The sequence below is a fragment of the Limanda limanda genome, chromosome 14, assembly GCF_963576545.1.
Source record: "Limanda limanda chromosome 14, fLimLim1.1, whole genome shotgun sequence".
Taxonomy (NCBI): domain Eukaryota; kingdom Metazoa; phylum Chordata; class Actinopteri; order Pleuronectiformes; family Pleuronectidae; genus Limanda; species Limanda limanda.
The window spans coordinates 22,605,498-22,630,662 of NC_083649.1; the positions used below are offsets into that span (position 1 = coordinate 22,605,498).

At 41.1% G+C, this 25,165-nt stretch overlaps 1 protein-coding gene across 1 annotated transcript; it reads right to left on the reverse strand.

Moving 5' to 3' along the window:
• Window positions 1-4,979: 4,979 nt before the first annotated feature.
• prdm15 (PR domain containing 15) lies at window positions 4,980-23,387 on the reverse strand. Its single transcript, XM_061085991.1, has 24 exons — window positions 23,289-23,387; window positions 22,716-22,755; window positions 22,294-22,387; window positions 21,177-21,330; window positions 20,561-20,713; window positions 20,379-20,481; window positions 20,211-20,294; window positions 19,787-19,981; window positions 18,797-18,982; window positions 17,116-17,210; window positions 16,946-17,033; window positions 16,630-16,797; window positions 15,465-15,559; window positions 15,200-15,331; window positions 14,080-14,226; window positions 13,679-13,842; window positions 12,037-12,116; window positions 10,753-10,872; window positions 10,517-10,648; window positions 10,310-10,393; window positions 8,527-8,702; window positions 8,332-8,412; window positions 7,411-7,632; window positions 4,980-6,033 (listed from the first exon to the last, which is right to left on the reverse strand). The coding sequence occupies exons 1-24, from the start codon at window positions 23,385-23,387 to the stop codon at window positions 5,497-5,499; spliced, it is 3,429 nt and encodes a 1,142-aa protein (XP_060941974.1). The 3' UTR covers window positions 4,980-5,496.
• Between the last annotated feature and the right edge of the window lie 1,778 nt (window positions 23,388-25,165).

The following is a 25,165-nucleotide window of genomic DNA, read 5'->3' on the forward strand; positions in this document are numbered from 1 at the left end:
TAGAATAGATAAATAAAATACAGGATTACAGTTTGAGCCATGGCAAATACTTTTAACCTATAACTATTATTTAATACTGGCAAATCTTTAACACTAAAATAGAAATCTGAATCCCTCCACTGTTAATATTTACATACTTGTGAGGAAATCCTATTATATTGATAAACAAGAGTAAATGAGTTTAAAAGTTTATGAGACACAAGCTTCTGCTTGACTGTGCCTATACCTGTGGAAAAAATATAAATTGACTATGTTCAATCAAACGTTTTTACCATGAAAGAAATACCAAACTTCACATATATTAAAACATATTACCATGTTTTATGGAAAACATAGTAAAACTAGTTAAATTATTTCATAATATTTCCAAAGGTAGAGGCACAAATATATATTCATATTCCCACCAGAATTTCAAATTTTTTTCTCTACGTTTGACCTTTTAGACTCTTTAGATGTGTAGTTGTATAAGGTGTAAATGTTCAACTTTGAATGAGCAAACTGATTGTTACAAAATCCAAATAAATATCGTTTAAATAGCATGTACCCTTTTGTAGCTAAATTGTTTTAAAGGAAAATATGTTTTCAGAGTCAGTTGCAGTTTCTTTACCGATGATGAATGTTTATATCGAGAACGTACCACAGTTTAAATTCAGAGTCAGGAGCAGAGTTACAGCCCTGCAGCAGATAAAGGTTCGGCTCAAGGACACGTCTCTTGCACAATGAGCCGTGTAGCTGCTGTTAATGATTTATTTTTCGCTTATCATCAAAAAGCAGATTTATGTAGGTTAAACCAGACTTGTCTCAGACATAAACACAATGAGGCTGGTCCCTCGAATGCGTCATTCACAGAGTTCAGACAGCACTATACCTCAAACTGATATGAAATATGAAATGATGCAATACTACATTAGCCCCTATGTGACGGACATCATCCTGTAATTATAACATATCAAATATGCTCCATAACATGATGGCCCCTAACCCCAAATACGCTGACACAGTAATATATATATATATATATTTTTTTTTCATTCAATCATTATTTTTAATCATTTATTTATTTTCTCACCGTTTGATTTGGATGTACATGGTGTGCATTTGTGTGTACACTGCATGGCGAAAGTTCCTCTCTGTGTTTTTACAGTTTCCCTTTGTGGCTGTTACCAAATAAAAACCAAATCTTAAAAAAGGAAATACCATCAACACAGTTCACTTCCTTTACGTATTCTCCCTGAGTCACAAAAGATACACAACACTGATGGCACACAAAACAAAGAGGGAAATATTTCAGCCACTCAGTTAAATTTACCTGCGCCCTGCAACCCCCCCCCCCCCCCCAACCAAACACACACACACACACACACACACTCACTTTATAGAAAGTGAATCAGATAATATGAAGCCTGATATTTACATTTGTGACTTCTTGGTACCCACATGCTTGAGGGCATCTCCTCCACGGAGCAAAAGGCACAAGTCTCAACACGGCACAACAAACATCATTTTTTTTATTTCTCTTTTGCTTTCTGAAGAAACGCACCTGACAACCCTCTATTTACCTCTGCTTCAACAGCATAACACATGAATCATGACCTCATAACATCGCCCAGCTCCACCCTGCTCCCCAGATTTAATTAGGAAACTGGAAGGACGAGGTATGAAGTCAAAGTATAAATAGTTTGTCACCGGGAACGCTGTGGAGACAACGCAGGGATCTTATTGGATGGCGTGGCACCTGGCTCCATGTCAGCCTGCAGGATTTTGTCACTGCAGCAGGGATGAGTGTTTGTGCCCCGAGGGCTGCAGCCTGCAGCTCTGAGGTGGAAGCTGACAGACAGTGTGGAACCCATCGAGGTGACAGTCCTCCCCTCATGTAGAGTGTAAATGTATTCTCTGGGGTAGGGTCACGCCCGCTCTTCATTAGAATGAAAAAAGGTGCTTTAATCAGTGTGTTAGTAATATCTGCTTCTATTGATCTGCTTTACTGCTCTGATTAAAAACAAGAAAATAAATCAGGACCTTCCACTTTCCTCCGCTGTGTGAACAATTGCTTTTTTTGGTTTGGAATTTAAATGAGCTTTAGAGGCCTGAGATACTTTGTAATGCATCAGTGAGCACAAGGTATTGACCAAGCTCTGACAAAAAAGACAGTGAATAAGTCATAATAATAATAATAATAATGATAACAATGCTGATAATAATAAATAATCTTATGAACTATCAGTCCATTTATCATGAGATGTTTAATTACGATCATATCTTGGTTTTTCGAGTGTTCTTCAGTAAGTCTCAGCTTGTGACAGTACGTTAGCTGCCAGTAACTCAGGTACATGATGCCTCATATTTCATACTGGATCCAGTGCAAAGCCTTCACATTGTTTTCAGTTCTCTCCATCATTCAGGTTAATGAAGAATGTGATAGTTTGTCTGAGTGTTCAAATTACTATTACTATGACCTCATGTAGTTTTAAGTATGTGTTCTGAGTGAACCGTTTTTTATAACAAATGCTATTTTGATGAACTGGGCTTATGAGGACATCCATATCAATTAGTTTACTAAATCAATTGGTAAATATTCAGAAGTACTTATGCCACTAAAGTTCGTGATGATGCAAGACTATATCGCCATCTGTTGGTAGTTTCATGTTAATGCATCCAGCTCTGTGAAATGGATAAAACTTGATTACTGTTTGACAGCATTTAGGAAAATATGTGCATAAATATGAGTTGAAATTATAAATGTTGGTAAAATATGGTGCTGGTAAAAGTATAATAATGTTTATTTAGTTTGTTTAACATGTCATTAAGATTGTAAAATTGTAAACCTTGAAGATGTCATAGCATCTTTTTTGTAACAATGTAAATTTTTAAGTTAATCGCTTGTTTTACAAATGATACAAAGATGTGTTGGAACCATTTAGAAACAAATGGGTAAGAGGAGCTACAAACACTACGATGGAATGACCAGAGGTAATAGAATCAAACTGCTCATCTTTCTGAGTGGACTTCAATCTGACCGGGAACAGCTGCAGGTGTCAGGAGAGAAATCCGTGGCAGTGTTTTTCTTCGTCCTGGTCCTGAGTAGGAATGTTAAAGGCTCATGCAGCTTTCAGAGAGTTGATCTGGGCACAGAATGCAGGTCCCAGTTTCAGGTTCATGGTGCTGACCAGGTGATCCATGTTGAGAAGCAGCAGAGCCTGACGTTGGTTTCCCGAGAGCAAAACTCTTCAGCTACGACTCGACCGACTGGAGAAAGTAGAAGAATGTATAGAATCCTGTTCATTTTAAATGAGGGCAAATATTAATTTTCTAATTTATATATTTTTCCTGAAAATAAAACAAAAAACGAATAATAATAAACTGTGTTATTCTTATTATTAATAAGAATATTGACATTGCTATTAATATGAATAATAATAGCTGTTATCTGACAGCTCTTGGGTCAGAGATACCTGCAAAGAGCAAGAGAGAGAATATGGGAGGAAAAATACACATAGTTAGTGACATGTAGTAAAATAAATAAATGAATAAATTAATTTGGGGGCAGAGAGACAGAGAGAAGTGCTCAGTGCATGATGGGAGTTCCCCAAGCAGCCAGGCCCTAAAGGAACATAACTAAGGGATCAGGACTCACTTTTCCAAAACTAACTATGCTTTATCAAAAAGGAATGTTTTAAGTTTAACCTTAAATGTAGAGATGGTGTCTGACTCCCAAACCAGATTGGGAACTGGTTCCACAGGAGAAGAGCCTGGTAGCTGAAGGCTCTACCTCCACTCTGACAGAGAGCCTGTGTTTTGTGAGCGAAGTGATCTATTAGGATAATATGGGGATATACCAGCTCTTTGATATATGAAGGGGCTTGATTTTCAAGGGTTTTCGTAAATCTTCTTATATGAAACTATATTTTACAAAAGCCTTGAAACCTGCAGAAGTGCATGCAAAACAGACAGAATACAAGAAAATGTTAACCACCAGCCATTTTCAATATCCTCAGTGACAAAGTAGGGCTGAAGCCACATCAGTACCTGGTAGAGAGTTGATATAAGAAAACACTTGTTGCACTGATTTCTCATTGCCACTGTGTGAACAAACTTTATAATGAAGAAAAACTTAATTCAAGTAACAAAATAACAGACTGTGATTGAGAAACCACAGACTAATCTTACACACATTTCACAATGACGGTTCACCACCTCAGATTTTCACCCAGACAATATCAGGACAATCTAAGTTTTTAAGTAAAAGTGCTTGGAAATATCGTATTTTCACTGTTTTGGTTTTAGCAACAGAAATGGAGATTCTTATGGCACATGGCAAATATGACATCACGGAAAAGATGGCACAGGGTTAGCCTACGAAATTAGAAGTCTGTTCCTTTGCTCCTTATTTCTGTTTTACTTTTAAGTTTCTTACCTCTTTACTTCCTGTCTTTTTCTGGTTTCCCACTTTAATGATTGCCCCTGCTCAATGCGTTTCACCTGTGCCCAGTTATCTGTGCCTTTCGTTGTGGATTTAGACTCCACGGTCTGCTGTTTGTTCCTGTTCCCTGGTGTATCCCCATACACAGTTCTTTTATTTGTTCCTGTTCTTAAGTTTCTGCCGGTTTTACAGCCTGAGCTTTGTTTTGGACGTTTTGAGGTTCTCTTCACTGCCCACCCGCCCACAGAGACTGTGAGTCCATCTATGTGATCAAATAAGATATTATTTTCTGCATTGCCTGCATTTGGGGTTCTCTAAACTACTTCCACCGTACAGTGTCACTATAACACGACAAGCAGGTTATGTTTTTACCCATGTCCATTAGATGGGATGGGTATATATTGGTGTGTGGAAGTTTCTGCATATTGATTGGCTTTAAGGGGACTGTTGGGCCTTGGTTGAGGGGAACTCACTGTGATGCAGTCATGAAGGGCTAGTTCTGAGGAGCTGAAAAGCAGATGCTCACCTGAATTTATATGAATACACACGACAAGAACCATTTCAAAGAGGTATTTTTTTTGTTTAAAAATAGTACAGTACAAAAATGATTCCAGTATTTTTTCCCCAGACAATTTAACAATAACTAGTTACAGCATTTAAAAATAAAGACTTTTGGGAACATGACATCCATCATTTATCACTTATCACCTGGTGTTTTCCTTTTACCGTAACGTTGGGCATTTCATGATTCAGTTTCCGAGCAGCAGATTCATCTTGAAGACATGCACGTGTTTATAAAGGCTGGTAAGGCATTTGAAAATTTAACATGTTGCTTTGGTTTGAAATGTAAATATTTCAGAGGAGAGTCATTTTTCTTGGTGAAGGTACCGTCTCTATCTTTTTTATAATATGTTAATAACAGCCACTATGTTTTGTCAGTATACAAAAGAAAAAAATGTAAATTCATTCACTTCCATGAAGCTGGAGAGGCATCTGGTGACAGTTCAGTCATAAAATCTTCTCTACTATATAACAATGTTGGTGAGCGTGAGGCGACCGGCACCTCTAGTCTCTGCTCAGTAGCCGAACATCTGCTGTGCTGAGCTGCTCTGGTGCTGGGGGGTGGGCGGCTGGCTCTGGCCGGATCGACCCGGCTGTTGACCCTGGTTCTGGGCCTCCAGACCCTCCCCCTGAGTTCCCTCCATCACAGGGCTGACCTGGCTGCCCTCAGCTGCCGGTACAGGCCTCCAGGGCAGATTCGGCGCCTCCAGCTGGTGGCCCATGGGGTTGACCAGAGTAGTGAGGTTGATGAAGTGGGTGACTGACTGAGCCGCTGGGCCTCCGCCGGGGCCCACCGTCTCTGGGATGAGTTCGGCGGGACGGTTGTGGAGCATGGCGGAGCCGCTGACGGTGTCGAAGGTGACGGTGAGGATGGAGTTGTCCAGCGTGAGGGGCCGGTCGCTGGCTGTCAGGTGACCCACAGCTACAGGCTGCAGGCTGGTGAACTGGGCAGGGGCTTGACTGGTGATGGGCGTGACTGTGATGTTGGTCAGCCCCACCGAGCTGTTGGGGGAGGCGGCTGATTGAGTGTTGGGGTCGGTAAGAACCACCACCTGAAACCACAGGAGCAAAACAATTAGAGTAACAACGTAAGAAGAGCATCTCATCTGCTGACTGAAAATAGTTGTTCAATTTAATTTGTTTCTATGTCTTTTACATTACATTACATTACATTTCATTTAGCTGACGCTTTTATCCAAAGCGACTTACAATAAGTGCATTCAACCCCGAGGGTACAAACCAAGAACAACAAGAATCAAGAAAGAACAAATTCTTCAAAAATAAAGCAAAACTACAAATTGCTATAAGTAAGTGCCATTTAAGTCTTTAAATCATCAGTCTCATTTTTCCAGGATTAGATGATCTCTAAAAGTTGTTTTTTAATCTCAAACAAGAGGTACGTCCATGTAAACAAGTTAACTATGATATTGAACTGGTTACATCATGTGGATCTGTCAGCCAAACATTGGGGAAAAGGGGGTGCCGACCTTCTGGAGTTGAATACGTTCAATCGCAGCTGATTTTATTTATCTTATCGTAAATCTTATATTTTACTTTCATTTTACATTGATAATTGTATTTTATTTGTATTACTTGCACTATGATGTATTACGTTTTTCCTGTCCCTTTGTTGTACATTTTACACCTGTAGAGCATTTTGGTCAACCAAGTTGTTTTAAATGTGCTATATAAATAAAATTAACATCGACATTGACCTGATCACCTAAAGTTCCCATCCTCACTCGACCATCCAGCTCAGTCTGGACAGTATCTCTTTAAGATGAGGGACATTCACATCTCATCCTACATTACATCGCATTACTTTAACTGTCACCACACATTTATTTTCCAATGATATATTGATCTGATTTCCTCAGATGTGCTGCATTAATTACCATCATGATTGTTTCATTCATTTGCTATAATGATTCTACATAGCTTAAAGTAAGTGTTCTGTCAATTTATTAGATTCACAGGTTCTATATTATCAGCCATTTAAGGGACTTTGTATTATAGTTGGATAAACCTTGGTTTTACTTTTTAATCAAATTGTATTGATTCCGACTTGAATGCTTAATTTTATTTAAATTATTCATGTGTTTATTTATGATCTATTTGCAGGTGTCCTTGGGTGTATAGAGAGGCACCATGAAATAAAATGTATTATTAAAAAGAGATATTAGTAACACAGAGTGTGAAAGCAATATTTTACTACTCATGTAAATCTTGCTTCTTTAGATTTTTATTTAGTGTGTAGTCAACTTCTTTTTCTGCCTCTTCAACAAGAAAAACTTCTACCCCTAGTTTCACTTCTAATCAGGCCACCTGCCTTGTATGAAGTCATTTGTTCTGGTTTTAGAAAAACGAGAGTTGTGAAATGTGATTGTAAATAAAAAGCATCAACTTTTTCAGTAAATCTTCACATGTACCTGCTGGATGCTCTGCACAGCAGAGCTCGTCTCAGTTTCTTCACCAACGATGACGGTGCTATATTCCGGCAGAGTTTCGTGTCTCGGCTCAGTGAAGTCGACAAACTCATCAGACTCGGAGAGCTCCGGCTCAACCTGAACCCTCTGCTTCTTCTTGGGGTGTCGGAAATGTCGGATGGGCCTTTCCTGACACATGCTGTCCTTCTCCAGGGTCAGAGTGGGCTGAGGAAAGAGGTTCAAACATTAATGATGTTTATTCAGTGAAATGTGTGATGGAAATGAGATCTTATTCATTGTCTCTCTACAAACATACATATCAAACAGGATGCCCATCATAACAAAAGGTTCCATAGTAATGCTATAATAGACAGTGGGGGCAGTAACACTATGCATGCATTCATAATTTCATATTTATAAATATATAGATCAATTGTGAATAAACAGGGACTCTGTCAGTTCTATGTTTAGTCTACATTCAAACACTACAGTACTCCACAAAGGAGATTAAATTATAAGGAGCAAAACATACATCATATTAAATATCTCATTAATTTATTACGTCTGCCAAGGAGGTTCTGTTTTCCTGTGATTATGCAAAAAAAAAATCTCTACTGATTTCCATTACATTCTGTGGAGGGGTGGGGCATAATTCAAGGAAGAACCCAATACAATTTGGAGCAGATCTTGACAAATGGGCAGATCCAGGATTTAAAAAAAAAATCTAGTTAATTAAAATGTGATCTCATTAAGGGACTGTTGAGCCATGGTGAAGGTAGGTGCTCTAGTGAGTGCATTCTTTAGACCTAGCAAGTAAACTGTTAATCTGAAAAGCTCATGTCAAACATAAACTGGGTTTTCCATGATCAAGATGCTGAAGTCTCCTTGTGCATCAGGAAAGAAGCCCACAAATTTAACTCCCACCTGAGAAATGCTGATAGACGAATCATTGATTGTCGACGTTTCCTGAAGTTCATCAAACTCATCCAGTCTCATCGACGCCACCTGGAGGCAAAATGAAAAACAGTGGAAACAGTTGAACAGGTTTGCTTTGAGGATTTGACAACAGCCACAGGCCTGAGAGGTCAAACCCACGGGCCGTGTCCTAACAGGACTCACCTCTGGGTGTTTACGTCGCAGGTGTCGGTTCATGGATGCTCGGGTGGACACCTTTGTCCCGCAGAGGTGACACGACTGGGCCTCCACCTTCTCATGGGTCAGGTGCACATGTTTCTGCAGCATGTACTCTGTCAAGTACTTCTTATCACAGGTCGCACACGTCCACGTCTTCCCCACTGCAGGTAGAAAGAGGTCAGTAGGGTCAGTCCAGCATACTGAACTCACTAAGGTAAACACTAACAGTGGGAGGTTGATGCATATACCACTTTTCTATAAAAAACAGACAAAATCATTTTGTTCGGAGGCTCATGCGATAAGCTAAAGCGCAGGAGTAGTGTTGTCACGATACCAAAATATGACTTCGATACTATACCTGCCAAAATATCACGATACTCGATACTTTCGATACGATACCACCAATACGATACAATACCACAAATACGGTACGATACCACAAATACGGTACGATACCACAAATACGATACGATACTGGTATATTTATTTATCATAGTAATAAATAAAACATCTGTATGGTTCCCTTTTTTACCAGCTTGTTCCTGCCCAGCTTTTTGAACACTTAACAAATGGTATTCATATTAGTATTAGCCTACAGCAAGATATAAATGAAAACTACATGGTGACATCATAGCATTGATTATACACGGCGATGCAGGCCTATTGTCCGTATCTGACTATATGACTACATAGTTATTTCCACAAGAGTTACATAATTTTACAGATGTGTGTTTGAGGTGAAAAAAAAGTAAAAACATGCCACCTGAGCGAGTGAGTGGGGGCGGGGCTCCGGGGCCTGTGTGTGTGTTTGCGCGCTGTCTTGGCGCGGGACAGCGCGCGCGCGCACACACACCCCCCCCCCCCCACCCCTGGCTCCGGAGAAACAACTACTTGTTTTCGTGTTCAGCCTAAGAGATGCGGACGTTACAGTCCCGCGTCACATCCCCCCCCCTCTTGACTATTTTGACTGATGGAAAGTAAAAGTAATTATAAACTAAGCTTCATATTTTTGCCTTGACGGAGGAGTTCAACATTTTGTCAAATACATTCTGTGCGGAACACGGAGGCTGGTGTATTAAAAATTGTTTTATACTGTTTTTGTACCAACTAAGTTGCTGTTAAAAGTTTAGTCTGTTTCCCCCGGTTATAGTCTTTGTGTGAAGCTAGGTTATTTGCTGTAGCTTCATGTGTGTTCATAAGTGAATGGATGTATGGAAGATGATAATGGAATCATTGCAATAAAGTTATTAAAAAATATTGATATATTTGTATTTCCAAATGTCAACATCCCTTTAAGCTGCCTGAATTAGATAAGAAAAAAAATCGATCTTTTTAAAATTCAAATTGCTGTCAGTTGATTAAAATGAGATTTATATTCTTCATGAATCTTTAATTATTTTTCTTTAATTCTTCAGGTAGCTATCTGCAGTTTTCATCTTTAGCTAATTTGAGCTGTTTTTAGTTTTAATTAACTTTCCTGGTGATTTTTACAGAAACATAATTACATGAATTCGTTTTGTGTATAATTTTTCCCTCTCGGGTTTCTAACCAAACCATCTTCCACATATCAATATTCAGAGTTTTATAGTTAACACATCCTTTAATTTCTGACTGCTGGTCTTGTATTTTATGTACTGCACATTCACTTCTGCCTCTGAACATGGCGACATTAAAGAATCAAATCACGGGCTCCCATGTACTGCTTGTTGCTGGTTTATACAAGTAACCGAGTTGTGTGTACCGGCCTAATTCTACATGAGTAACTTGCCTGTGTGGATGAGCTTGTGTGTTTCTAGAGTGGTCCTCTCGCTGAACGTCTTCCCACACAGCTCACACATGAAGTCCTTCACACCTGCAGGCACGACAATGACCACTCAGTTGCATTATATATTTTCTGTGAATATATAGATACAAAGAAACCAATAGTTTCCATTTCCTTTGACCTTTCATGAATCTGTAACATATTTTGACTCACCCGTATGTCTCTTGTAGTGTTTCAGCATGTTGACCTTTTGGGCAAACTTGCGGTTACACGCCTTACACTCATACTCTTTGATGCCCTTATGAAGCTTCATGTGATGCCTCAGAGCGTGTTTTGTCTTCATGCCTGCAGAGGAAAACATTTCCTCAATATGACAAGGAACCAAACATCCACTACTCCACGACGATTCTGTTGTTTACAGACGTGTAATGGAGCAGTGAGAACCTCACCTTTCCCACATTCAGCACACAGGAAGTCCCGGATGTCGTCATGAACCCTGAGGTGCTCCTTCAGCATGTCCTTCCTTGCGAATGATTTGTCACACTTGTCACAGCCATGGCTCTTTACCCCTGAAGGATCACACAAACACGTACATTTAACCATCATATGCAACAATAACTTGTTACCTTGCGTGTCCAGATGTAACTCTGCTTGTTTAATAATTGTCAAAATATATGTCCAAATTGTTTTTAAAATTCATCAAAAATATCCTTTTGCTTTCAATTAAATGTTTTTTCACTTTGGCCATTTGCTGCATAAATAACATCAGGGTGTATCCCAGAGCGACCTCACTGACTAAAGCATCATTACTTTTTAGATCACACATAGTAGAACGCTGCAGCCAAAGGCTCTAGATCAGGAGGGAAGATCCCGACTGGGCCCCAAGATACCAGGGACACACCCCCTGGTCTGATCAACCTGTGGGGGGGGCCTGCCATAGAAGAGGGTTTCTTGTGATTAAAAGGCCAAAACACCCGTTGAACTGAATTTATATCCCCAACATCCGCTGGTGACTGCTAGCACCTTCTAACAACTACTGGTAGTTGGTAACTCAAATTGTGCAGGAGAGCTTCAAACGTACTAGGGATATTCACCATCTTGTCCAATGCTCTAAAACCTGCTTGCTTCCCCAAGAGTATTAAGGGTATCGAAGTTCTAAAACTCAGGAGACGTTTATAAGTTTTATAATATAAATAAGAAGTAAGAGGTAGGTTTTTTCATTCATTACAATAATGCTAGGGCACAGAATGTTTCATCAACATGGGGGTTACGTCCCTGGAAAAAATGAACTACATCCATCCAGTCACATACATTCATACAGTGCAGCGATTTCTCTATCACACATCACTACCAGGCCCAGCTGCAAAGGGCAATTTGGGGTTCAGTATTTTGCCTCTTGACACTTCAACAGGCAGAATGGGAGAGACTGGGATCAAACTGCCAACCTTCTGGTTAGTGTACGACCTGTTCAACCTCCTGAGCCACAGCCAGTGAATGAAAACTGAGCAAAAAACCTCAGTCTCACAGGGACTCTGTGAGGTATACAGATGTTGAATATGATAGTTGAGTCACACCTTGTTAATTCCATGAGAAAAACTGTGATTTGTGAATATGGGCTAAATCAATTGTAATGATGGCAATAGTAGCTACAGGTCACCACGAGGATGGCTTTGTTCAAATATCTACCGTAGGAAAGTGAACATTGTGCAGAGAGATCTCAGACTGCTGCTCACCTGTGTGGATGATCTTGTGTCGTTCCAGGTTACCGATGCTATTGAAGATTCGGCCACAGATTTCACATGGGTGGATGTACCTTTAGGATGGATGGAAAGATTTGACAGCTCGTTAATTTGCTTTTCTTTTAACTTAAAGGTTCAGTGTGTAGAATTTAGTGACATCTAGTGGTGAAGTTGCATGTTGCAGCCTAATACCCCTCCCCTCACCCTCCCCTTCCAAACATGAAAGAGAACTTGTGGTAAGCTTCAGTTGTCATAAGAACTCAAAAAGGTGTAAAGTGTTACAAGTAAGTTGTTAAATAGCCAAAGAAAAATCCTCTGAGATGTGTTGCAGTAGGAGTATAAAGTAGCATGAAAAGGAAATTATCAGGTAAAGTACAAGTTCCTAAAAACTGATCTGAAGTACAGTACTTGTCCACACATACTGAAAGTATGAAGCCTAAAGGCCGGCGCATGCTTCTGCGTTTTCACGGGCCCGGAGACGCAAGAGCCCCGCCGGGCCCCTCACGCCCCTTCCTACGTCCTTACGTGTGTCAGCCAATTTTTCTAACTAGACGGCAAAGCCCCGCAAGCGTCACCCGCCTGCAAGGGCTGTGATTGGTCTGCTAACTACATCATTTCCGGAGTCGCATTTCCGGTTCATGCCCGGAAACCACGGAAGATTTAGAAGAACGAATATGGACCAAATAGAAGAGCACTTGGCAGAAGAGTTCCGAAACTAGGACCACTAGTATAACCCGTCACTAACCGGCGGATTTTTCCGCCAGAAAAAGACTCTGAGGAGCCGCCGTGGCGATGTAAATATATCGCTCTTCTTCGTGCCACACGCGAAGAAGATCCGACTTCGACAAAAAACATTACTCCGCCTAGTGTTCTGGCGGGGAATTGCATGGCAACCCGCGCAACGGTTGGAAAACCATGAATGACAACGAGTCCTGTGTTACAGCTGCGTGCCCGCGGGCCCCTGACAACGCAGAAGCATGCGCCGGCCTTTAGGAACAACCCTCGTTTTATGTTGCCATCTAGTGGATACTTTGTGATCTGCACTGCTAGCTGAAGTTAGTAGAAGGCGATGCCAACATTAATTTCTGTGTTTAATAACACAGCGAGCTACAAATTAAATATTCTTGATTTGCTGAACCTTATATAAAATGTTATCTGATGAGTCACCTATTTTATCAATGGCAAAACAGGTTTCTTCATATTCAAAAGGTACAGATGGATGACATTTTATCTGTTGACCACAGTCATTTAGAACCAAATTAATTTGAATGAAGACCTGTCTACAAAATGACTGTACAGTATGTAGCCTCAGGAACAATAGTTGTCTTGTGGTTACTGGTGGTATTGCTATGCGAGGTGAACAGAATTTTTTTTACATAATGCAATGAGACAATGTCTATCTGAGTTTATTTACCCATTAAACCTTAGCCATCATTGCAACAGTTGCCCTCCCGGAGCCGCCACTGATATATCTATATATATATAATGTTTCGTACAGTCAGCACTGAACAGAGCTCTGCTGACATTCTGGTTGCCAATCATTATCAAGTATTTCAGCCTTGATTCGACAAAGTTTAACAAACACAACTGGCACTTGTGAGCTGAGGGATGATTTCCCTCTGCTTCCTTGTCTTACTTCTGCACTGAAGGGTCGGGCAGCTGCTCTCGGTGTATGACCAGGTGAGCGTTGTACGTGGCTTTCAGTGCGAAGCGTCGGTTGCAGATCCCACAGCCGTAACCTCTCTCCTTGTGCTGCTCCATGATGTGCTTCAGGTACTCCCTCCCCTTGGCAAACGACAGCTAGAGAGATGCACACACACAAATAAAGATATGTTCGCCTCCATGATGCAAGTTTATATTACATCATCTGCTCTTAGATGAGGCCATTACACACCTGTCGCCATAAGATTACTGGTGAAAGAGTAAATATTTTATTTTTTAAATGTGTTTCCACACCAACCCTCTGATACTGTGTTAGTAAGTGGCTTCAGATAAAGAGTCTGCACATATCTAGATGCCTTTCAAGACGAGACCTACCTGACATTTCTTGCAGTTGTACTTGTGGTGCTCAGGATCGTCCTCATCTTCATCATCTTCTTCGTCTGTGTCGTCGCTGTCTCCTGCCGAGATGCCGATTTTCTTGATGAAGACTTCCCTCTCCTGCTCGTCCATTAAGGCGATGTCCTGAAAAACAAAAAAACAGCTCTTTAAAATGATTAAAGTCAACGGCAGCTATGATCCTGAGGGCTCTGGGTGATTTAATGAAACACGTATCCAAGGTGCTAATGGAAAACCACAGTCACATATATGCTCTCATCTAACACTATTTTCATCTTGCAGGGTGAATTATACAGTGCATTGGTTATCATGCCTTGTAATGTATAAATGTTTACAAGCTACACAAGCTTGTATGGGATAGTTTTCCGCTTAGTTTTCCACTCTGTGTGTGTGTCATCATGGTCAATTGTGATCACAGCCATGTAACAGAAGTGGTTTGGAGTACTTTGGCAGGTGTTCACATCGACTGTGTGTGTGTCTGACAGACTTTGTCACCGCAACAGAATGTCAAGAGTTCAAAGATGGTTGTGGTCAAACCCATGAGTACGGAGTACTGTTATATTGTAGAAATGACTTGAATATACCTGGTCAGAATGTCAACATATGTCTCTAAGAATGTATGTCTAGCTGTTAGACTGTGCATGGTATTCCCACCTTAGTATTGTGATCAGTGTCGTACAGTTTAACTGCAGAGGAGCTGCTCAATGGAGCAAAACAAATTGCCCAGAACAACAAAGAAAAGCTGAACATTTAAAATTTACCACAAAATAAACAAATCCAGGATCTAGTCGGTGTAGGTCACACAAGATTATCTCTTATCTGTGCATTTGTGCAGAATTTACACCAGTGTCTCTCTTTTCTCCTGTAAACCCTGGGTTGAATATCACCGTGTGACTGAATAGAGAGCTGCTGATGCTGCTGCTGATGAGACAGGAGGGGCATCCCATCAAAATGTGATGCATCAGTAACATCATGCTGATTACCATAGCACAAAGGAAGTAGCAGTATGAGCAGTCTCCTGCGTTGTTACATGTTTCCCTGCAGGTCACGGTTCAGCTACAGACTGAGCTGGCAGCAGGATTCAGGATCACTGCCTCACCTTGAAGTGAACGTGGATGTGATCTCGGAGGACGTCCACGCGGAAGAACTTGCGGCCGCAGATCTCACAGGTGTACTTCTTATCGCCGTGGGTCAGCAGGTGCTTGTTCATGTTGCTCCTGCAGGAGAACACCTGAGCACACAAACACACACATGCACACACTTTACGCACATCACTGCACTTGTGGTCACCTGGACTCTGTGTGAAGTTAGTTGACCTGCTGCCATCGGGACCATGGATCCCTGCTGCTGTGCAGAGTGCTCACCTTGCCACAGATGGGACAGGGCGACGGCTCCTTCCTGTACTTGGTCCCTTCTTCCCCATTGGCCTCCAGGTCCTCTCTCTTCAGGTGCTTTGGTCCTGTCCAGATGTAAAATGGTTGTGGTTAAGCAAAGAGCTTTATATGGAAGAAATATGGTGACAAGCTTTCTGCTACTAAAACATCTATATTTCGGTCTGTACACCCGTCTGTAACAACTACATTTACTTCAGTAAAATTGGTTAGGTATTTTTATATGCAGTCCCAGGTTTTTCTCAAAGAAGTTCCAGAATTTATTTAATTAGTATTAATAAGACTAATTAAGGGGGATAAGTATCGAATTAGCTTTTGTGAAGGCACAACTGGTGCAGTGCTCAGGGGTGTGGAACAAACTGATGGCAGAAAACAGATCGTAGACAGATACCCCAGATTCACATCTCTTTCTGCCACAATAAGCAAAAAGGGTTTTTAATCAAACACCTCAGTTTAAATATGTATAAAATATCAATGTTTGATGACGTTTTTGCAGGATCACTGATAAAACCATCTGCATTGCTTCATAACATAATATGATTGATTCTGTCAGGATATGTTGCCCACAGCTGTTTAACACTGTGTGAAAATCTACAGTTCATTAAATGCAGCATTGTGACAGCAGCAGGACACATACTGTATGTTCTGAAAATCCATTATGATCTCATTACATTGCATGCAAGTGACACTTGACTGCCCCCACACACACAAGATATTACTGAGTTTTTTTAAATCTGTGTCCATGGCAATGTGAGGCACAGTATAATTATGACTAAAAGCATACAGGATAATTGCGATCATATTGCTTCACCTTACTATTTTCATTAATTTGTATCCAGATTGTACACATTAACTGTAGAAGACAATCCCACACGCTCTGCCCCAGGCTGCAGCTCTGTGTGAACACATGTAGCCCCCCCCAACATCCAGAAAACAATATCTTTTCCTGGAGAAGTGTCTTTATGTTTATTTAGGTATTGTAACCATGCTCCTCTGTGATTGGCCCACGTGTTGCACAGTGCTGAGACCATGATGAAACTCAACACAAAGTCAATATTTCAACAATTTCTCCTGATAACAAAGCAGCGTATGAAGTAGCCTGTGCTAGGGCCTGGCTCCCTGGTCGTGTGTGACTCACCCACACCGTGCCTCCTGTGGTGCTCCTGCATCACGTCTTTGCGGTAGAACATCTTGTTGCAGATCTCACAGGAGTAGAGCTTCTCGCCGTGCTTCTTCTTGTGCTTGGAGAGGTTGCTGTTGGTGGAGAAGAACCGCGAGCAGATGTCACACTGGAATGTCTTGTCATCTGGAGACAGAGGGAAATGACATCCATGAAAACTTAACATGATAAGACCTGGTAGCAATGTGATAATTTCAATGGGTGACAAAAAAACAGGGATGTGATTTTATTTGAACAAAAAAAAAAATACAACAGATGCTAGAGTTTGTGCTACCTGTCCTGCAGTTGTGGAACTTTAAGGCATTTTCCAGGCGGAAGGATTTCTCACACGTGTTGCATTTGTATTTGTAATCCTGGTCGGGCTGTTGGGTTCACATGAAAAGAAGATATTAGCCGGCGCTGGGGGTAAAAACCCTCGAGGTGGCAAGTTGCCGTGTCACTCACCATGTTCTTGCTGTGCTTGTAAGAGATGTGCTGCTTCAGACTCTCCTTGCGGCTGAACAACTTGTCACATTCATCACACTTGAACAGTTTATCACCTGCGGGGTCATACAAGAGAGACACTTAAACACTTTGCTCCCGAGAAACTTTTATTAGCCTGGGAACCCATGTAACTAGGACACGGTCTGGTTTTGGCCCGTGTGTGTGTGTGTGTGTGTCAGAAGGTACAAAATAACTTATTTGAAAGAAGAGATTTTCACTCCACTTGATGGAGGACTTACTTTGGAGTTTCTCTCCACATTCTAAACTTTTAGAGCTGAACAAACAAAAGAACGTTTTGAAAGATACCCTTTTCCAAGATATCTCTGAAATATAGAAAGACTAGAGAGATAATCTAATACTAATACTGATCAGAAAACTACATCCCATAAAGAAGTCACAATGAGGTATCTCTGAATCAACATCCAATATAGATTTAAATAATCATGACATAATATTGGTGACAACCAATAAGATTAGAGACATAATCAACATCTTATTTAGACTAACCACTGATTGTCAATATAGCTGTGTTCAGATCCACAGTGAAAGGGGAATGTCAGTTCAGTGGACTTCCAATCAAAAACTCCTGGTAACGTAAACACATCGGCTACCTGTTGCTGCCACTGTGGAAAGATAACGCTACACTAGGGCTGTTCAAATAAAACACAGATTATATGGCCTTCTGAAACAAAAACTGATACCATTACTAGATCTATTGTTTTTGAATGAATGTAACTTGTGAAAAAATAAATTATTTGATGATTTTACAGGATGTATCATGACATTATGTAAAAAAAAATATTTTCTGTTCTAGTGTCATCTATGAAAGCTGTGCTGAAGCATGTGTATTGAATTAAATTACACTGCTGTGCTAATTTAAGCTTACTACGAGCATTTTTTACATTTTAACCACTTATATAGACATGCAAATAATCATTCCGTTACTTACAACAGTAATTACATACATATAATATATATAATATTATATGTATGTATGTATAATAATAATAATAATGTGAGCTTCGATAGTTTAATGGCTGATCCACTTGCAATTATTTTAAGCGCACCATCGAGGCGCATTGACTGATGGGTATTTTTTCTTGTCAGCTTCTGGCGAACGGATGAACTAGGTCTCATTCATTCACAATCTTTTTACTCTTCCCGCCTCCTCCTTTTCTTATCAGCTGGCTTTTGGATGTTTACAGTCATCCAATCAGATTTGGTCATCTCAATCAGCCAATCATTCTGTTGCAGTCATACTTTAATCTAGTCTCCTTTCTTTCGTTGAGTTATTCATCTCATCATATCCACAACATTTTGTTGGTCCCATCAACCAGCATCAATATCTAGTGCCCAGGGTTTTTTCCAATACTATGCAATCACACCCCCTTTCAATCATGATTACATCACAATGTGTCTTAGAGCCAAAAGACTCACATATACTGTATATCAATTTCATTTCTTATTGTGCATGTAGATAAATCTTCAAATGAAGGTTTACTGGAAATTATGTCATTTTAAAAGTTGACATTAACTGACTAGGATAAATACTAGGTTAAATTGTGTAATTTTGCAGAAAAATAATGAAATAAGTTTGACACTCTTTCGAAAGCTAACGTTTGGTTTTCAGATCTCCACGTACCATGAGATCGGATGTGCCTGTTGAGGTTGCTGCTGTTCTGGAAGACCTTGTTGCAGAGGGAGCAGCGGTACACCCTCTTGTGCTCTCGGACTTTGTGTCTCTTCTGCACAGCTGTGCTCTCTGGAGCTCGCTCTGCCGCTGCCCCTGAGGCCACCGGCTCCGACCTTTCCACCGGGGGCTTCACATCTGCACACATCAGGCAAAGAGAGATGTGTCATCCTCGGGTGATATGATGTTTACCATGTACACATTCTTAGCTTAGTGTGTCAGCATGCCAACATGTATTATTAGCACTGAACCCAAAGAGCAGCTGATACATAACTAGTCTTGCAGCTATTTGGTTCCTAAACCTACTCCCTCTTCTTCCATTCCAGGCAGTGATTTGCAACATTTTCCCAGAATGCCGTTCACCAGCATCAACAGAATGTGCCTGAGCCTGCTGTAACTTGCTCAGCTCAGAATGATGTCATACACAACACATGTAAATTGAGAGTGATGGTGATGGTGTAGAGAAAGTAAGGGAACAACTCAGAGGGAATAAAGTAGGAGCTGTGTGTGTTACATTAACCAGAGTGGAAGAACTAGTTACATGTGGTGATCAGTGTTGATATTGTGGCTACAAACAAATAAATGTACGGAAATTAAGAATCATAAAAATAATCTTGATTAGTTGTGAAGCTTTCACTGCAAGTCGGTCCTTTACGGCCCAAGATGCAGGAGTAATGGAATCTCCTGATGCATCTGGGTGCGTTCAGACCTGAAATTAGCTCCGATCACTCAGGACGGATGTTTAAACCAGATCTATAGAAGCTTGCTCTTTCATGGGCTGACTCAAATCCTGTTGTTTACTGATTTCAGATCCTTTACCACTGTTCAAACGTCTCTCAACATTACACCAGACACGTTTTCTAATAAACTGGTCCAAAATATATCAAAAGAATAAACTGTAAAGTCTAAATTGTTTCCTCAAACCTGGCTGTTTGCTCTCACCTTTGTTTTTGCCTGCCCCCGGCCTGCGCCCCTTAGTTCTCCTTCCTCTGCGGCCCAGCTTGGGGACCCGATGTACAGCGGGGGGGCGGGTCTCCTCCTCTTCAGGGCCCACCAGGCTCTCTTCTTGGGGCAGGTGCTGGTCATCTGGGAGCTCATTTACTGTGTTCATCTCATCGAGGTGACTCAGCGCGTTGCCTGTGATAAACAGTGGGAATAGAGGATTCAGAGGGAGAAACCCTGACACAGCATTTCCTCAGGTGAGGTGTGCCGATGGTCGGATTTTTACTCCTATTGGAGTCAGTTTGGAGGAAACACAATCAATTGCAACAGAAAGCTTGAAAAAGATAGAATTTCACTAAATGTAATAGAAACAAGAGTAAATATTTCTAAGAGCAGTGACTGAAGTGATGGATGTTACGTTGACCTGTGTTGGGCTTTTCAGCCACTGGTGGCACGTGAGCTCCACTGTTCTCTGAGGTCTCTGAGTTAGCAGATAAAGACGTCACATCTGAGGAGAGGAGACAAAAACTATAAAGATACTTTTCACACTGTTCCCTTACTAATCTACAACAGGGGCTGTAACACCAAATACCTTGTGGAAGTGGCTGAAGTGGAGGCCTCAGCACGGGCTTCTCCAACTTCTTGGCGTAGAAAGCTCCGTACCAGACCCTCAGCTCTGTGCCCGGAAGCACATCCTGGGAAACAGACAGCAGAGGGGAAGGTCAGAACCATTTCCTGTTGGAAAAGACTCAGGTTCAGGACGGACACAGGTACCTGGGAGGTGTTGAAGTACAGGTCGTCGTCCTGCTGGTACGCCGTCAGGTTCTGGTGGTTGTGATCGGCCGCAGGACGCACCAGCATCATCCAGTTGCAGTCTTCTTCACAGCTGGAGTCAAAACACACCACCAGGCCATCCCTCTGGAAGATCTGTGCATTGTGGGAAGGGAGGACGTTAACATAGCAACAATCACACAGTCGCGGATCAAGGACTTCAAACGGGCCCAGGATTTACACAGAGGGGCCAATTATATGTCCAACATCCATGAACAACTCCTGATTCAGTAAGATGGACATCAAAGTCATTCATTGTTTACTGTTAACTTTGAAAAATGTGCTTGAAAAATAATTCAGTATTTGTTTTGTTTTTTTGAAGCTTTTCTGAAGAACACCATTTTTCTAAAACTCAAAACAAATGGTCTCATTTACGATTAGAATTGTAAGTGACTACTTATTTGGACAGGACAGCGGCACTTTAGGGACCAATCAGATTTCAGTGCCTCATTGGCACCATCCCTTGATCCGCTACTGCAATTACAGCTATTCACGTAAAATAAAACAGGCACAAAATGTGTCCACTCTACAAGTAAACTCATGGTTCATCAGGCTCCACCTTCAGAGGAAACGCTCCTTCCTTCTCCAGGTGGTGGACCCTCTTCGCCTCAAAGGGGCCGAACCGGGTTCTCTTGACCAGGCGCCGCAGGACGAACACGCCCTCCTCCCCGTCATCCACCGCTCTGATCTCCAGGCTGTTTGGTAGAGATGACCTGATCCAAGACCGGGACAGTATGTGTGTTATGAAATGGCAATAACATCAAAAATAATTTTCTCAGTTGTACGTCACGGTGTGATCACACATGCTCCATGGTATTTTCTACACCATTTCAAAATAAAATATTTTCCTGAAGATACAAATGTAGCAGTTGTAGGGCGGAACTTAGAGAGCTACACACTCACATTATCCCTCTGGAAAGTGAAACAACATGACACTTGTAAAGGCTTTGTATTCCCTCCTCTCCCTCTTCATCACATTTAGCTCTCATCAATACGTGTGACAGACTGAACTTCTACCCAGGAGTCCTTGTGCTTTATCGCTGCAGATCCAGGATCACGTCTGCTGCCACCTCGTGGATCGTGATCATGGATTATGATTACAACCAGATTGCTTAGATATACAATATGCCTACTCACATATACTATAATACTGGTAATACCTCCATCATTACAATTATCATAACTGCTTCCTTTATCTCTTGTCCTTTTTCTTGTTTAAATTCATTAACCATTGATAAACCTCTTCATTTATTAAAGACACTGTTTTTCTTATGAATGTTATATTGATTAATTGCTGTTGATGTGCTCTGTTATTCACAGCCTTTTTTACACTTCTGTCCATCCTTGAAGAGAGATCCCTCACTTGTGACTCTCTCTTAAGTTTCTACATTTTTCCTAGTTTGTATTGTTTCTCCTCAAACTTTTTTTGAGGGTTAACGGCAGAGGATGTTGCACCTTGTTTAGCCCTATGAGGCATATTGTGATTTGTGAATATGAGCTATAAGCATCAAATTCGATTGATTTTCAGCCTCCTGGGGGAGATCCAAGGTCAGCATCATGTTTGAGGAGACCCCAGCAGGCCTGATGTCAGTACCAGACATTTTTAGAATTGTATATCTTCTATGGATGGGAGATCTCAATAGTTTGGTTGCACTTTTGACCTGCCACTCACTCACCGAGCTCGGCTGAGGACGAAGGAGTCCTGGACGGTCACCAGTGGTCCCAGCTCAGGACACTCTGTGTCATGGTACTGGCCACATTCCTCGCACCCTGTCAACACACATCACACCTGTCATCACAGCCTTCAGGTCACACATACACACACGTACACATACCAAATTAAATTAATTCTTTCAGAAAACTTCTAGGAAGGCCAAATCACTTACGTTTTGAGAACACCTGCGTGTTGTTGTTTTTTAAAAAACTATAACAACATTTAACCTATTTTCAAACCAGTGCAACCAGCAGAGGAAGTACACAAGGATTGACAGGACACAAGGTGAACATCCTCAGGTACTTGGCAGTGCACATCAGAATCTCACACGCACGCACGCCCACACACAAACACACACAGAATGACAGTTGGATTCATACTCACAGATGAACTCATCTGGTGTTTGCTCAGCCATCACTGGAACCTACACACAGGAGAAGCTGCTTTATAAGTGCTCACGTAAAGGGATCAGGATAGTGAAGGTGTGCAGGGATATGAAGGAACTACTTTCGACTGGAGCTCAGTGAACTTCAGAGCCTGTTTAACCGGGGACACCTGAATGCACCGGGCCGCTGTCACCACACAAGCCGCGCGTTACAACAACATCCAGTGTGTGTTTGTGGTGCGCGGGCCACACAGCTGGAGCGTGTGCATGTTAATGCGCGCAGTCCGTGCAGGAGACGGGATCCGGGATTTGAATCGCTCCCAAAGTGTAGCCGGGTTTTAACTCCGATCTGAGCGGCTTCGCTGCACTGTAACAAAGAACAGGCGGCATGGCGGATGGACCGGAGACGCAAACCTCCAAACCGGAGTCGAGGCTGTTCAGCGGGCAGCGGAGCGCGGTGGCGAGGGGGCAGGAAGCCGGGAGCGGACCGGGCGAAGCGGCTGCAGCTGCTCCACAGGACCGCGGAGGAGTCCGGGGGCAAAGCGACGCGGAGTGAGAGGAAAAGCCTTTACCTTCCCTGCAGGAGACCCTTCATTTATCCAGTCCTGACTCCGGGTTCCAATCCGCTCCAGAGACGGCGCAGGACCGGAAACCAGCCGCGCCCAGTGCATTATGGGGGCTGTAGTCTCACCATTCACGATATGTTAACAGCGGCATCAAACTGGAATTTGGCAATAACCGATAGTATAATAATAATAATTAAGTAAAAATGTGGAATATGACCAAAATGGCCACTAAAGGCAAAATAGCAGGCTTCCTGTTGCGTTTTTCAAATTGCACCTACAGACTTTTTTGTTTGTCTGGTCATGATACACCTGTGTATCGATTTTTGTGAAGATTGGTCAATGTGAACACGTTCCGGGGGTCTTGGGGGGCACCGTTGAGCCATTTTGCGACGCCCATTGAAAACTCTAATGGTAAATCTTCACCACTTTCTAACTTTCTGCAAATTTTGGTAAGAATTTTGAGCATGTTAAAGCCCTCAAAAAGCCAATTCATTTGCCAGAATAATAATAATCCTTACAATTTCATTAGGGCCTCACGTCTGTCAGTGCCTGTCAGTGCTCGGGCCCTAAATAATGGTAATCAATAAATTATGAATAACATGAACAATGATACATTTACTTCATTTATAGAGCACCTTTCAAAACAGATTCAAGATACATATATATCATTAGTTCTATTATATTGATATTACCATCCCTTTCTATAATGTTATTTGTTTAAGCAGTGGTAGATATTGGCTTCACTGACACAACATAGATAAACCCTAAATCTTCACTGATTACAGTAAAAGTTATATTGCAAAAAGATTTAAGGGATGTTCATCAAAGTTAGTGATTAATGTCATGGAGACCTCCAGAAAGTTGATCCTTGAGTTGTCGAGATATCATTTTATATCTGAAGTGGCATCTTAAGTCCTTACAATGTTGAACAGCAGTTAGTGATCAGTGCATCGTCAGGTACATGGAAATAACTTATGTACTAGTTTGCTCCCAGGTCAATATCCTTAAAGACATACATGTGTGCATTTTTAATTTAAACAAAATGTTATCGGGTTTATTTTCAAATTGCTGTAGCTGTTATATTCCCTGATAATGATTATATTGAGGATAACATATAGTTTAGATAAGTATGCAGCAGGAAAATAACTTGAAAACAATATGGGAACAATTTCTCCGTGTAACGGTGCGCCCCAAAAATGTGATGATTTTACACAGTGACCTGAGCAAAGGCTTCTTAAATTCAAGCCCTAGATCTTCATTACGCCGGCTGTCCTCACCATACAGCACGTTAAGTATGGAAGCATTCTCCAGATCCCTCACTTTAAAATATTAATGCATTAATGTGAACATACTCCACTACAGATAAAGCCCTGTATTCAAAATCTGGTAATCTCTGTAAAGCTGTATAAGTATTACCAGCAACATGTACTTCCATAATGTAATGTATGTTGAAACTACGATCCATGATATATTAATGTGTAAGAACCACATCTGTTGTAGTTGGCTGAGGTGGAAAAAAGTCTGACCAACAACTCACCCTCAGTAAAACCATCAGTCTTATGAAGCCACTTCTGTCTGTAACTTAGTTGAGTGTATTACGAATATTTCAAACTAATATTTCAATAACTGTTTTACACTAATGATTTCTATTTCTCAGGAGTCAATACATGACTACACTTGCTTATTGATATTAGAGTTGGTTTGTTTTTATTGGGCTATGCATGCAATTGTTAATTAGCTGACTCAAGTCATATTACTTTCTGCAAAATCATATCTAAAAAAACATATTAACTTAAAACTTTTAAAATAAGTTATTGAAGTGGATGTCTATCATTTATTTATACTATAATTAATTATGTAATTTTTTGCATTGGAATTATTTG

Excerpts from the sequence above, each read along its gene's own strand:
- prdm15 (XM_061085991.1), bottom strand. The coding sequence starts at position 23,387 with ATGCACTGGGCGCGGCTGGTTTCCGGTCCTGCGCCGTCTCTGGAGCGG. Across the intron at positions 20,714-21,176 it reads AAGGAGCGTTTCCTCTGAAG|ATCTTCCAGAGGGATGGCCT; the intron begins GTGGAGCCTGAT and ends CACAATGCACAG. Across the intron at positions 10,649-10,752 it reads GTGTGCTGAATGTGGGAAAG|GCATGAAGACAAAACACGCT; the intron begins GTGAGGTTCTCA and ends TTTCCTCTGCAG.